This window comes from Hordeum vulgare, chromosome 3H (assembly GCF_904849725.1).
Source record: "Hordeum vulgare subsp. vulgare chromosome 3H, MorexV3_pseudomolecules_assembly, whole genome shotgun sequence".
Lineage (NCBI taxonomy): Eukaryota > Viridiplantae > Streptophyta > Magnoliopsida > Poales > Poaceae > Hordeum > Hordeum vulgare.
In genome coordinates this window covers 587,577,980-587,590,258 of record NC_058520.1, presented here as the reverse complement: position 1 = coordinate 587,590,258, position 12,279 = coordinate 587,577,980, and the positions used below count along the sequence as shown (strand labels likewise).

Genomic DNA, 12,279 nt, shown 5'->3' with positions numbered 1-12,279 from the left:
ACACCATGATCATCCATCAACGTGTTGCCATCGGGGTTGTCGTGCTACTTATGCTATTACTACTAAAGCTACATCCTAGCAAAATAGTAAACGCATCTGCAAGCACATATGTTAGTATAAAGACAACCCTATGGCTCCTGCCGGTTGCCGTACCATCGACGTGCAAGTCGATATTTCTATTACAACATGATCATCTCATACATCCAATATATCACATCACATCATTGGCCATATCACATCACAATCATACCCTGCAAAAACAAGTTAGACGTCCTCTAATTTTGTTGTTGCATGTTTTACGTGGTGACCAAGGGTATCTAGTAGGATCGCATCTTACTTACGCAAACACCACAACGGAGATATATGAATTGCTATTTAACCTCATCCAAGGACCTCCTCGGTCAAATCCGATTCAACTAAAGTTGGAGAAACCGTCACTTGCCAGTCATCTTTGAGCAAAGGGGGTTACTCGTAACGATGAAACCAGTCTCTCGTAAGCGTACGAGTAATGTCGGTCCAAGCCGCTTCAATCCAACAATACCGCGGAATCAAGAAAAGACTAAGAAGGGCAGCAAAACGCACATCACCGCCCACAAAAACTTTTGTGTTCTACTCGAGAAGACATCTACGCATGAACCTAGCTCATGATGCCACTGATGGGGAACGTCGCATGGGAAACAAAAATTTTCCTACGCGCACGAAGACCTATCATGGTGATGTCCATCTACGAGAGGGGATGAGTGATCTACGTACCCTTGTAGATCGTACAGCAGAAGCGTTAGTGAACGCGGTTGATGTAGTGGAACGTCCTCACGTCCCTCGATCCGCCCCGCGAACAATCCCGCGATCAGTCCCACGATCTAGTACCGAACGGACGGCACCTCCGCGTTCAGCACACGTACAGCTCGACGATGATCTCGGCCTTCTTGATCCAGCAAGAGAGACGGAGAGGTAGAAGAGTTCTCCGGCAGCGTGACGGCGCTCCGGAGGTTGGTGATGATCTTGTCTCAGCAGGGCTCCGCCCGAGCTCCGCAGAAACGCGATCTAGAGGAAAAACTATGGAGGTATGTGGTCGGGCTGCCGTGGCAAAAAGTTGTCTCAAATCAGCCCTAATACCTTAGTATATATAGGATGGAGGGGGAGGGAAGAGGCAGCCTCAAACCCTCAAGGGTTGGCCGAAATTGGAGGTGGAGGAGTCCTACTCCAATCCTACTTGGAGTAGGATTCCACCTTCCCACTTGGAAACTCTTTCCACCTTGTGTTTTTCCTTCTCAAACCTTATGGGCCTTAGTGGGAACTTATTCCAGCCCACTAGGGGCTGGTTTATCTCTTCCCATAGCCCATGAGACCCCTTGGGGCGTGACACCCCTCCCGATGGTCCCCGGCACCCCTCCCGGCACTCCCGGTACACTACCGATGAGCCCGAAACTTTTCCGGTAATGCACGAAAACCTTCCGGTAACCAAATGAGGTCATCCTATATATCAATCTTCGTTTCCGGACCATTCCGGAAACCCTCGTGACGTCCGTGATCTCATCCGGGACTCCGAACAACATTCGGTAACCAACCATATAACTCAAATACGCATAAAACAACGTCGAACCTTAAGTGTGCAGACCCTGCGGGTTCGAGAACTATGTAGACATGACCCGAGAGACTCCTCGGTCAATATCCAATAGCGGGACCTGGATGCCCATATTGGATCCTACATATTCTACGAAGATCTTATCGTTTGAACCTCAGTGCCAAGTATTCGTATAATCCCGTATGTCATTCCCTTTGTCCTTCGGTATGTTACTTGCCCGAGATTCGATCGTTAGTATCCGCATACCTATTTCAATCTCGTTTACCGGCAAGTCTCTTTACTCGTTCCGTAATACAAGATCCCGCAACTTACATTAAGTTACAATGCTTGCAAGGCTTGTGTGTGATGTTGTATTACCGAGTGGGCCCCGAGATACCTCTTCGTCACACGGAGTGACAAATCCCAGTCTTGATCCATACTAACTCAACGAACACCTTCGGAGATACCTGTAGAGCATCTTTATAGTCACCCAGTTACGTTGCGACGTTTGATACACACAAAGTATTCCTCCGGTGTTAGTAAGTTATATGATCTCATGGTCATAGGAATAAATACTTGACACGCAGAAAACAGTAGCAACAAAATGACACGATCAACATGCTACGTCTATTAGTTTGGGTCTAGTCCATCACATGATTCTCCTAATGATGTGATCCCGTTATCAAGTGACAACACTTGCCTATGGCCAGGAAACCTTGACCATCTTTGATCAACGAGCTAGTCAACTAGAGGCTTACTAGGGACAGTGTTTTGTCTATGTATCCACACAAGTATTGTGTTTCCAATCAATACAATTATAGCATGGATAATAAACGATTATCATGAACAAAGAAATATAATAATAACTAATTTATTATTGCCTCTAGGGCATATTTGCAACAGCCCCATTAAAGTTGCTCTTAGAGACCCAAACGGACGGCGACGGACGAAATGAGTCGCCCCATTAAAGTTGCTCTTAGAGACCCAAACGGACGGCGACGGACGAAATGAGTCGCCCCATTAAAGTTGCTCTTAGAGACCCAAACGGACGGCGACAGACGAAATGAGTCGCCCCATTAAAGTTGCTCTTAGAGATCCAAACGTTTTGGAAATGGGTCCGCGCGTTGGGCCATCACTTTTGTTCGCACGGATCCAAACGGACGACGACGGACGAAATGAGTCGTCCCATTAAAGTTGCTCTTAGAGACCCAAACGGACGGCGACGGACGAAATGAGTCGCCCCATTAAAGTTGCTCTTAGAGACCCAAACGGACGGCGACAGACGAAATGAGTCGCCCCATTAAAGTTGCTCTTAGAGACCCAAACGTTTTGGAAATGGGTCCGCGCGTTGGGCCATCACTTTTGTTCGCACGGATCCAAACGGACGACGACGGACGAAATGAGTCGCCCCATTAAAGTTGCTCTTAGAGACCCAAACGTTTTGGAAATGGGTCCGTGCGTTGGACCATCACTTTTATTCACACGGACCCAAACGGACGACGACGGATGAAATGAGTCGCCCCATTAAAGTTGCTCTTACAGACCCCATCATGATGCTGATTACATACGCTGAGACAGTGTACTCTAGTGTTTTTCTTTGTCGGTTTATTTTCACCCCCAGTTTGGATTGCAATTTCCGCCGAATTTATGAAATTTGAAAAAAAAAGATTTCGAATTATTTGCACAAATTTCAAATTTAGTCGTTTAAATGTTAAACGGAAAATATAGAGGGCGTAGAAATCGAACTGATCAACCACCATCCGAATCAATGTAGAGACCATTCTGCTACGTGCTACAACAGAATTTACTCCACAGTGAACCTATTCGTTCAGGATCGTAACATTAGGGATTTTTCAACTTTGCCTGAACTTTCCGTACGAGATTTCCATGCTTTTGTACCTTATACGGAAGAGTGTGGTTGTCGACTTGTCGTGCATTTCGCTAGAAATTTCACAGAAACGTGTGATTTCGCTTATGTCAAATGATCAATGATTGTCCATTTTTTTGAAACAAAAAGAGACGTGATATCCCCCCTTCCCCTCCCCATCCTCTAACATACACAAGGGATGTTAAAGAAGCTACAATACCTAACTTTCTTTCTGTTAATTCATACAATTTAGGATAAAATGACTTCAATTAATTTTTCAGTTACAGATCTAGTGTGTGCATTCATAGTAATTACATACAAACAGGTTGATAGTGAAATAAAATTAATTTTGGATTTTTATATCTACAGTAATTATTAAAAGTAAACAACATGTCCTGTAGCCACTACCGGAAATGTTCATATCGTTTGTTGTCTATAGTGTACACTATGTATGCAGGATTCTACTGATTTCTAAAATAATCCATATCTAGCTTGTATACTTTGGATACTCCTGAACATTGAAAAATGGGTTCATGGTCAAGTGATGCTATACAGTTGAATCCAAACCGCATCGGGCATGTGCTAGACACGGGAGAATCGTGAATTCTGACTTTATTAATGTGAAAAAGGAGGTGCGGAGTGGGGTACACACTGATGAGGTTGGAAGTGGTAGATTATCGGTGGGGTCAAGCATGATCCCCCTTACCTCCTCTTTTCATATCAGAGTTAAGATGATAAGAGCTACTCATGATCCATTACTTAATTAAATCAACGGCTCAGATCTACTACATATACTTTACTTCTTATGTGAATATATGTGGTAAGACAAATCATGTTTAAATTTGTCCCAAGAAAAATACTCGTTTAGATTTTTCGATCATGATGGTTTGATAGACTACTAGTTTATTAAAGTCGATTGCCCCCTACCCCGTATCGCCTCCTCTGACGACAAGGGACACCCCTCCCCCTTCATCGCCTCCTCTGGCGACACGGGACCCCCCCCCCCTTCCCGACCGCCAGGCGCCGGGTAACCACCTCCCAACCCGCCACTGCGGGTGACACACGACCCCCCCCCCCCCTTCCTGTCCGCCAGGCACTGGGTAACCACCTCCCAACCCGCGCACCGCTGTGCCACCGTCGGAGGGTTTGTCGTTGTTGCACGGTCCCACTTGTAAGCTCTGGACCCACTTGCATGCGGTCCCGCGTGTAAGCTCCGGACCCACTACCACTAACGTCAACAGACGGAATGGACTTCAATCTGACCGTTTGGCCTCGTCATAGTAGCTGCGCACAGACTAGAGCAAAACTGAGCACGATTCATAACTAAGGGCAAAACTGAGTATATAGACACAAGTGAGGGAAAATGGACAATTAACCCAAATATTTAGCCCTGATAACACGCAACCAGAGGTCCTACCCTCATTCTCTAAGACCATTCACATCCATTTCAACATGAGAAAATGTTCATCCGATGAGAATTGAGAATACCAAGACTCGCCTGGTCTTTGGGGAAGAAAATGTTTGCACTGAATGTGGTAATTCTGGAGATCATTGGGCTCCTGCTAGAAGAAGCGATAGCTCCTTATCAAAGGAACCATGCACTCCCCTCCGACAGGATGTACACCCCGGTCATATACCTGGGAGACTAGGTAGACATGCATGCGTTGATGACAACGCTTTACTTCCCTTGGAGATAAACCTACCACGGTGCCAAGCACTAGTGAAGAAACGGGCTATAGTCCTAGTTTAAAAAGGCATTTAGTTCCGGTTCATCAAACGAGACTAATAAATAAAGACTAAAGCCCCCCACCCCATCCCCCTTTGGTCCCGGTTGACCACGACTCTAGACTAAAAGTCCCACCACGTGGCAGCTAGCATGCGTCGGGGACTGGGGACCTTTAGTTTCGGTTGGTGACATCATTCGGGACTAATGGTTTTGGGATTTAGGGGTTTACGGTTTTGGGGTTTATAATTTATTTTTTCTTTTCATTTTGTGTGTTTTCATTTAATTATTTTTTAGTTTAGACATATTTTACGCTACAACATACTGTACACGTTATGCATATATAATAGAATTTCTTGTACGACCAATTATATATCATAAAATTTCTCGTACGACCATGCATACACACACACATATATATATATACAATTTGGTATATATAATTTCTTCTATAATTTGCAGATCATTACATGCAAGCATTAGGAGTAACGGTATTCTCCGCCAGGAGATATGATCCGCTCAACCAAAAAACGAAGCATGAAACAAGCTAAACTAGCAATGAGAGGTGAAAGCATGAAGTTTCTAACCTTTTACAACCCTTGGATAGATTGGTTCCTCAATCTTGACAAATGTTGGTAAAAATGAAGGATGAGAGCTCGAGCTGTGAGGAAAACAGATAGGAGAAAATAGAGAGGATGAGCTCGAGATCGGTCTGGACGAAGGGGTTTATATAGGGACATCTTTAGTCTTGTTGATACAAACCAGGACTAAATGTCCACCTCTAGTCCCGGTTGATAATACCAACCGGAACGAAATGGGTTCGCTGGAGTCCCAACCCGACGCGAGTCTGCCACCATACCTTTAGTCCCTGTTTGTAATACCAACAGGGACTAAAGGTCACAGATGAACCGGGACTAATGGTGGCCGTGCCTCCGTCCGCTCTTAGTCGTTGGGACCGGGACTAATGATCATGTTTGTCCCGGACCCAAACCAGACCAGGACTAATGTTCTGGACGAAAGGTCTGTTTTCTACTAGTGAAGGCTTCTCCTTAGCCTTGACCCGTTCTACTAGCTTTATGATTCCTAATCTGAATCCTCGTGTAAGTCATCGGCATTCTATTGTAGGTGATCAGGAAGCGGGACAGTGTGAATCATCCGCCATCTTTTGTGTTACTCCCTCCGTCACAGTTTAGAAGGCATGTACGTGTACCTAGATCGTCAAATTGACTTATATAAAATTTATTGTTTAACATAAAAATTATATCATTAGAAAATAGTACATCTAAAGTTTCTAATGATATATTTTTTGTTATATATGCCTCTCATTAAGTTGGTCAAATTGACGACCTAGATATATGTGTCGGACTTTAAACTGAGACGGAGGGAGTACAATTTGGGAGTGGATGACAGTTCACCATCATCTAGTCATCGCAATCATTATACTGCATAAGATATCTAAAGAATAAAGAATAATGGAGCATGATTAGAAAGTTCTAAGCTCTAAACAAGCACAACCACCATTACGGGAGATAGGAAAAAAGAATCAACTCCCTCCGTTTTTATATATAAGACCTTTTAGAAAGTTTACTATAAACTAGATATATAAAAGACCTTTTAGAAAGTTTACTACAAACTAAATACGAAGCAAAATGAGTGATAATCTAGATTCCAAAATATGACTATATACATCCGTATGTAGTTCATAGTGTAATCTCTAAAAAAATTATACTTCCTCCGTTTCTAAATATAAGTCTTTTTAGAGATTCACTAAAGGGCTACATGCGAAGCAAAATGAGTGAATCTGTATTCTAAAGTATGTCTATATACATGTGTATATTATCTTCTAATGAAACCTCTTAAAAGATTTATATTTAAGAACGGAGGGAGTATTTAAAAATCGGAGGGAGTAGTCTGTTGGCTCTACATAGTTGACCCGGCCTGTCCTTTTCACCCCTAACAAATTAATTATGTGATGTTCATTTGTTTACAAAGTGCATGTACACAACCTCTCTTTATTTCTTCCTTATTTATAACCAACCTGCTTATTCCACTATATTGAATTACCTTAAAAGATTTGCACTTCCTACTCCTGCTGCTGCTTTATACTATTAAATCAGGTTATACTATATTTGCGGGGACTTGCTGCCGATGGAGCCACCATGGATAGCTCAGAGGATGATAAGAGCCAAGTGAGGGCAACAAGCCAGCCCACACGTTACTACTCCTATTATTTATAGCCCTTTACATTATCTTGTACTATTATTTTGGTTTTCGAGGAACATGTTGTTTAATTTCTGTACTCTCTCCGTCACGGTTTAGAAGACACAGTTAAACTTGCGTGCGTTTTTAAAATAGACAAAAATTAAAAGCAAGTACAATAAGGTACAGTTAGCAGGTTGTAAGGATTAAAATACTATATTTTTGCTGAGTTGGATGAGAGAGAAGAGGAGAGAGAAGGGAAGCGGGCTCTTCGTGAAGAGCCAGCTCTAGCACGTGCTCTTAGGTGCTTTGTGAGAATGAAAGGTGTGCCATATATGATAAAAGTAGTAGTCTTTTATAGCTAACTATTATACAAGCTAGCAATAAGATGGGCTATAAGACTGCTTATAGCCAGCAGTTGGCTATACTATTAACCATGCTCTAAGGCACGTTGCATTTACTCCTATCAGCTAACTAGTACTCCGTTGTACTACTTCTATATGCATGCGTAGTGTGGATGCTATTTTTTAACTCATTTTACAACCAACCACTAACCATCTAGGTCTTAGAGAATTTGCATGCACGCCTTCTAAACGGTGACGGAGGGAGTAGTAGACTTGACTTTTGTCATTGAGGCTTTGAAAGGTCTTCAGTTCCATTCGCACCACCGCATGCATGACTCATTGCTTCATCTTACACCCAGGCTTGTCCCGGCCATTGCCGAGTTCATAGCCAGGTAGACAAAATTTCCTTGGTTCACCGTGGGAATGATAGGTTTCTTCCAGAGGTCAGGGATCTGCTAGGAATAGGATGGTGGACGTGGTTAGCGGTGTGAAGCAGATCCTTCACCTCGCACTCAAGGTCAAGGAGGCGGCGGAGACGGTGAAGCAGAACAAGGAGGAGTGCCATGACATCAGGCGGCGCGTGCACGTGCTCCATGGCATCCTGCTGTCCTTGACTGCCGACGGCACCGAGGTGATCGCGAACTCGGTGGTGAGCGACGCGCTGGGGGACCTTGAACGGAGCCTCCAGCGCGCCCTGGAGCTCGTCACGACCTGCCAGGGGAAGAGCGGCATTTCCAACTGCTGGACGGCCGGGAGGCTGTCCAAGCGGCTGTTCCGGGTCCAGCAGGACATCACGTACCAGGTGCTGACCGTAAACTTGGCATTCCAGGTCGCGCCTCCTCGGCCTGATCCCGTTTGCCGTATACCCAGACCTAGGGTGATCCGTGCGCCCCCTGCGGTCGCGCCTCCTGGGGCACCTATTGATCCAGACGATCGTGTTTGCAGTATACCTACACCCAGAGCGACCACTGCCCCCCCTGCGCTCGATATTGAGCCGTGGGACTACTGGAAGGTTACGTCACCTACCTACATCGTTTTACATAAATTCTTCAATCAAACATTGTAGTGCTGTGCTGCAGACACCATTTCATTCATATATACAGTCATATTCGTACAAAGCTAGGACGCTGTCAAACATGAGCATGGTGGGTGACATTTTATTTTTGCGGCCAGGATATTATTTTACTTCAGTCCGGGGGAGAATCGCATACATTTTCTTTCCAAGAGGAGAATCCAGCTGCGCCCTTGGCCTTCGCATCGATTGGTGGATCCCGCCGCCGTAGGAGATCGTATTCATCGAGCCCAAGTTACGCTACCGGCTATGGTTGGGTACACTTCGGCGTGGAAACGCCGGTTGCCATGTCATCACGTAAGAGCACATCTTCCTTCTTTCTGAAACAGAAACACCATAGCTTATTGAGTTTCAGATGGAGCCTCATTTATGCATGTATCTCTTGTTGTTTTTGGTGCGTCAGGCTTGAGAGTGTTTAGTTTGTTTGAGTTGGACGCCGCTACAAATAACTTTTCATGTGAACAAGTGATCCACGAAGGCGACCATGCTACCCTCTACAAGGTACGCTCGATATGCACGGTTTGCTGATTTTGTTAGATAATTACTCCCTCCGTCCTGAAATAAGCGACTCAACTTTGTATTAATTTTAAAATAAAGTTTGTACAAAATTGAATCAATTATTTTAGATTGTCCAAGGGCACTCCCTTCCTGCATTTGCTCTGATCTAACCTTAGGCCTTGGACACAAAGCCGGGCAAATTGGGTAAAGCGACTAGTTGATTAGTCCAAGTCCTGAGTCCTGAAAACTCCAATTTGAACAAGGGTTTTTTCCTTCCGCAAAAAAAAAGAACAACGGTTTTTTCGCCTAAGAAAGTGCAACTAATTTTCAGGGTGTATTACCTGACGGGAGCATGGTTGCCATCAAAAGGTCTCGTGATGGGAACGACCTTCTTTTTCCAGTGCACCTCCAACACAAAAACGTAGTTACATCTCTAGGGCACTGTCGTTATGACCAGGGAGAGATTGTGGTCGAAGAGTATATGCCCAGAACCTTGTCCGTGATACTCAATGGTATATTCCGGTTCCCTCATAATATTGATCGTCCTAAATTGTGGATGGGAGAGCCCTGAACACCAACACGCTCTTACAAATGCTTGGTTTGGTTTGATCTTTATTTGCAGAGAAGTCGGGTCAGCTGGATTGGTCCTTCACGTTGCAGACAGTTCGAGGGATCGCAGAGGGCGTAGCTTATCTCCAGACCATGCGTGTCGTGCATCCGGATTTGAAGCCCGCCAACATCTTCTTCGATTCTGATATGAATCCTAAGATAGGTGGGTTTGGAAGGTCTAAACTTCTGCTAGAACAAGGTGTCACTCAAATAAAGACACAAGAGTTACTGGGGACAGTGTAAGATATATTCCCTTTCCAGTACTTCCATACAAAGTAGTACCATCTCCTCACCGTGCGACCTCTCTTGTTACTTCCTATATTTTTAATTTTGGTCTGAGGTATTATGTTTTCCTTGTCAACATTCAGGGGCAATGTACCTCCTGAGTATATCACTGATGGCATTATCTCCATGAAGAGCAACGTTTTCAGCTTCGGCATCCTCCTCCTCCGTCTCATTAGTGGGATGAGAGGGCCTGTACTAGAGCAACATCCAATTGCATGGGTAAGTTGAGCTCTTACACGCACTCATGTGTATCAACCAGACTTCAGTTATGGCAGACACGTTACTTTCTTCTCAGGCTTTGGAGGTGTGGGAAGCTCAACAGATGGAGCCATTTGATTCGTCATCGCTTGATGAATCCGAGCTAAATGAGAGAGAAAGGTGCATCTGTATCGGGCTGTTGTGTACCCAAATGGATCCTCGTGACCGGCCAACCATGCCAGATGTTCTTGATATGCTTGGTAGCAAGGAAGAATTACCAACCCCAAAGATATCTGGCTTCCTTAGAAAGAGTAGTGCAGAGAAGGAGCAGCCGTGGTGGAGGAGCAGCTGGTGGAAGTGGTGGTCTGACGGCAGAAAATGGACGTTGTTGGAGAATACACAATCAGACGAAGACAGATTGTGTACTTATTAATGCGAATGTGGATTCCACCCAATAAGGCATCACACTGTTACTATATATATGATCGCCGAAACATGAAATTTGAGGAATGGTGTTGTATTATTTGGAAGCGATAATAAAAGCAGAAATACAACTTTGGTCATATGAAACGATCCAGCTCATTAGTTAGTTGTAACCACGGTCACATGTCTTACCAATTTATCAGTGCGACCAATTATGACGCAAAAGCACGTCTGGACTACTCCCGCCGTGTCATGATATAGAAGTCCTTTTGATACTAGTGCGGTGTTAGAAACACTCTTGTATTATAAGATAGGGGGAAGCATAACTTTTGGCGGGCGGGTTGCCATCCTACTCAGGGGGCGGACCTGGAGCTAAACTCACCCTGATGCATCGCTTTAATATGGCGTAAAATTTTCAAGCAAACTATATAAAACTGTGTTTCACATATATTACTGAACATAAATACAAAGTTCGTGTTTTCTATTTTTAAGTCGCCTGAAAATAGTACATGCGTTGGTTGAATTCTTCTTAGAAGGCAGTGAGGCGCGGGCATCCCTATGTCTCGCTTCAGCGAGTTCAACTTTGGACCCGCTGAAGGGTGACCGAGATGGGCCAGCCCACACGCAGGACAAACCACTGGCTCATTTTTTGGGTTTTTTCTGTTATCTATTTTGTTTTTGATTTGTTTTTGTATTTTTGTTTATAATTTAAAATATTAATTATTTTTATAAAATCCACTCTAGAAAGAACATTTGAAAAAATGTTGAACATGCATTTCGAAAATGTTGATTATGTATTAAAAATGATGATTTTTTATAATGTATATGAAAATGATAATCAAGCATTTGAAAATAAAATTTTGAACAAGGATTTGAAAATGTTAATCAAACATTCAAGAAATGTTAATTGTGTATGTTATTTTTGTTAACAACCAAGTATATCTTTTGTTATTAGTCATTCTTTGTTGTTTGTAGCTGACGGCAAAGTGGTCTTCACACACGACAAATTTCCTGATTCCTGTTGTGAGAGAAAATCTTTTAGATGTATACAGAAAAATTAATATGTATGAAAACAAAATTATCATGTATTTTTAAACAGATAATTAAGAATTAAAAAATGTTAAACATGTATTAAAAAATGTTTATCAAGCCTCTAAAGATGTTAACTGTGTATAGAAGAAAGTACCATGTACTTAAAAACAATCAATCTAGCACTTGAAAAATGTTAATCAACCGTTTGAAAAATAAATGTGTATAGAAAATGTTTATCTTGTATTTATGAAATGTCAATCAAGCATTTAAATTTGTATAGAAAATATGTTGATTATGTATTTACAAAATGATGTATGATTTAAAAATGTCAATCAAGAATTTGAAAATTGTTGAATGTGGATTGTATACCAAGAAAAAAACAAAGAAACAACAAAAACACAAGAAAACTCATAAGAAACAGGAAATAAAGAGAAGAAAAATAGAGAAAACGAAAAAATGACAAAT

The 12,279-nt window shown here is 43.0% G+C and overlaps 2 protein-coding genes across 2 annotated transcripts; both read left to right on the top strand.

The window, feature by feature from the left end:
• Nucleotides 1-8,163: 8,163 nt before the first annotated feature.
• LOC123445398 lies at nucleotides 8,164-8,758 on the top strand. Its single transcript, XM_045122375.1, has 2 exons — nucleotides 8,164-8,499; nucleotides 8,643-8,758. Exons 1-2 carry the CDS (start codon nucleotides 8,164-8,166, stop codon nucleotides 8,688-8,690), a joined length of 384 nt encoding a protein of 127 aa, XP_044978310.1. The 3' UTR covers nucleotides 8,691-8,758.
• Nucleotides 8,759-8,878: 120 nt separating this feature from the next.
• On the top strand, nucleotides 8,879-10,922 carry LOC123445395 (cysteine-rich receptor-like protein kinase 25). Its single transcript, XM_045122373.1, has 6 exons — nucleotides 8,879-9,066; nucleotides 9,173-9,270; nucleotides 9,599-9,779; nucleotides 9,890-10,115; nucleotides 10,245-10,380; nucleotides 10,457-10,922. The coding sequence occupies exons 1-6, from the start codon at nucleotides 9,057-9,059 to the stop codon at nucleotides 10,790-10,792; spliced, it is 987 nt and encodes a 328-aa protein (XP_044978308.1). The 5' UTR covers nucleotides 8,879-9,056; the 3' UTR covers nucleotides 10,793-10,922.
• Nucleotides 10,923-12,279: the final 1,357 nt, after the last annotated feature.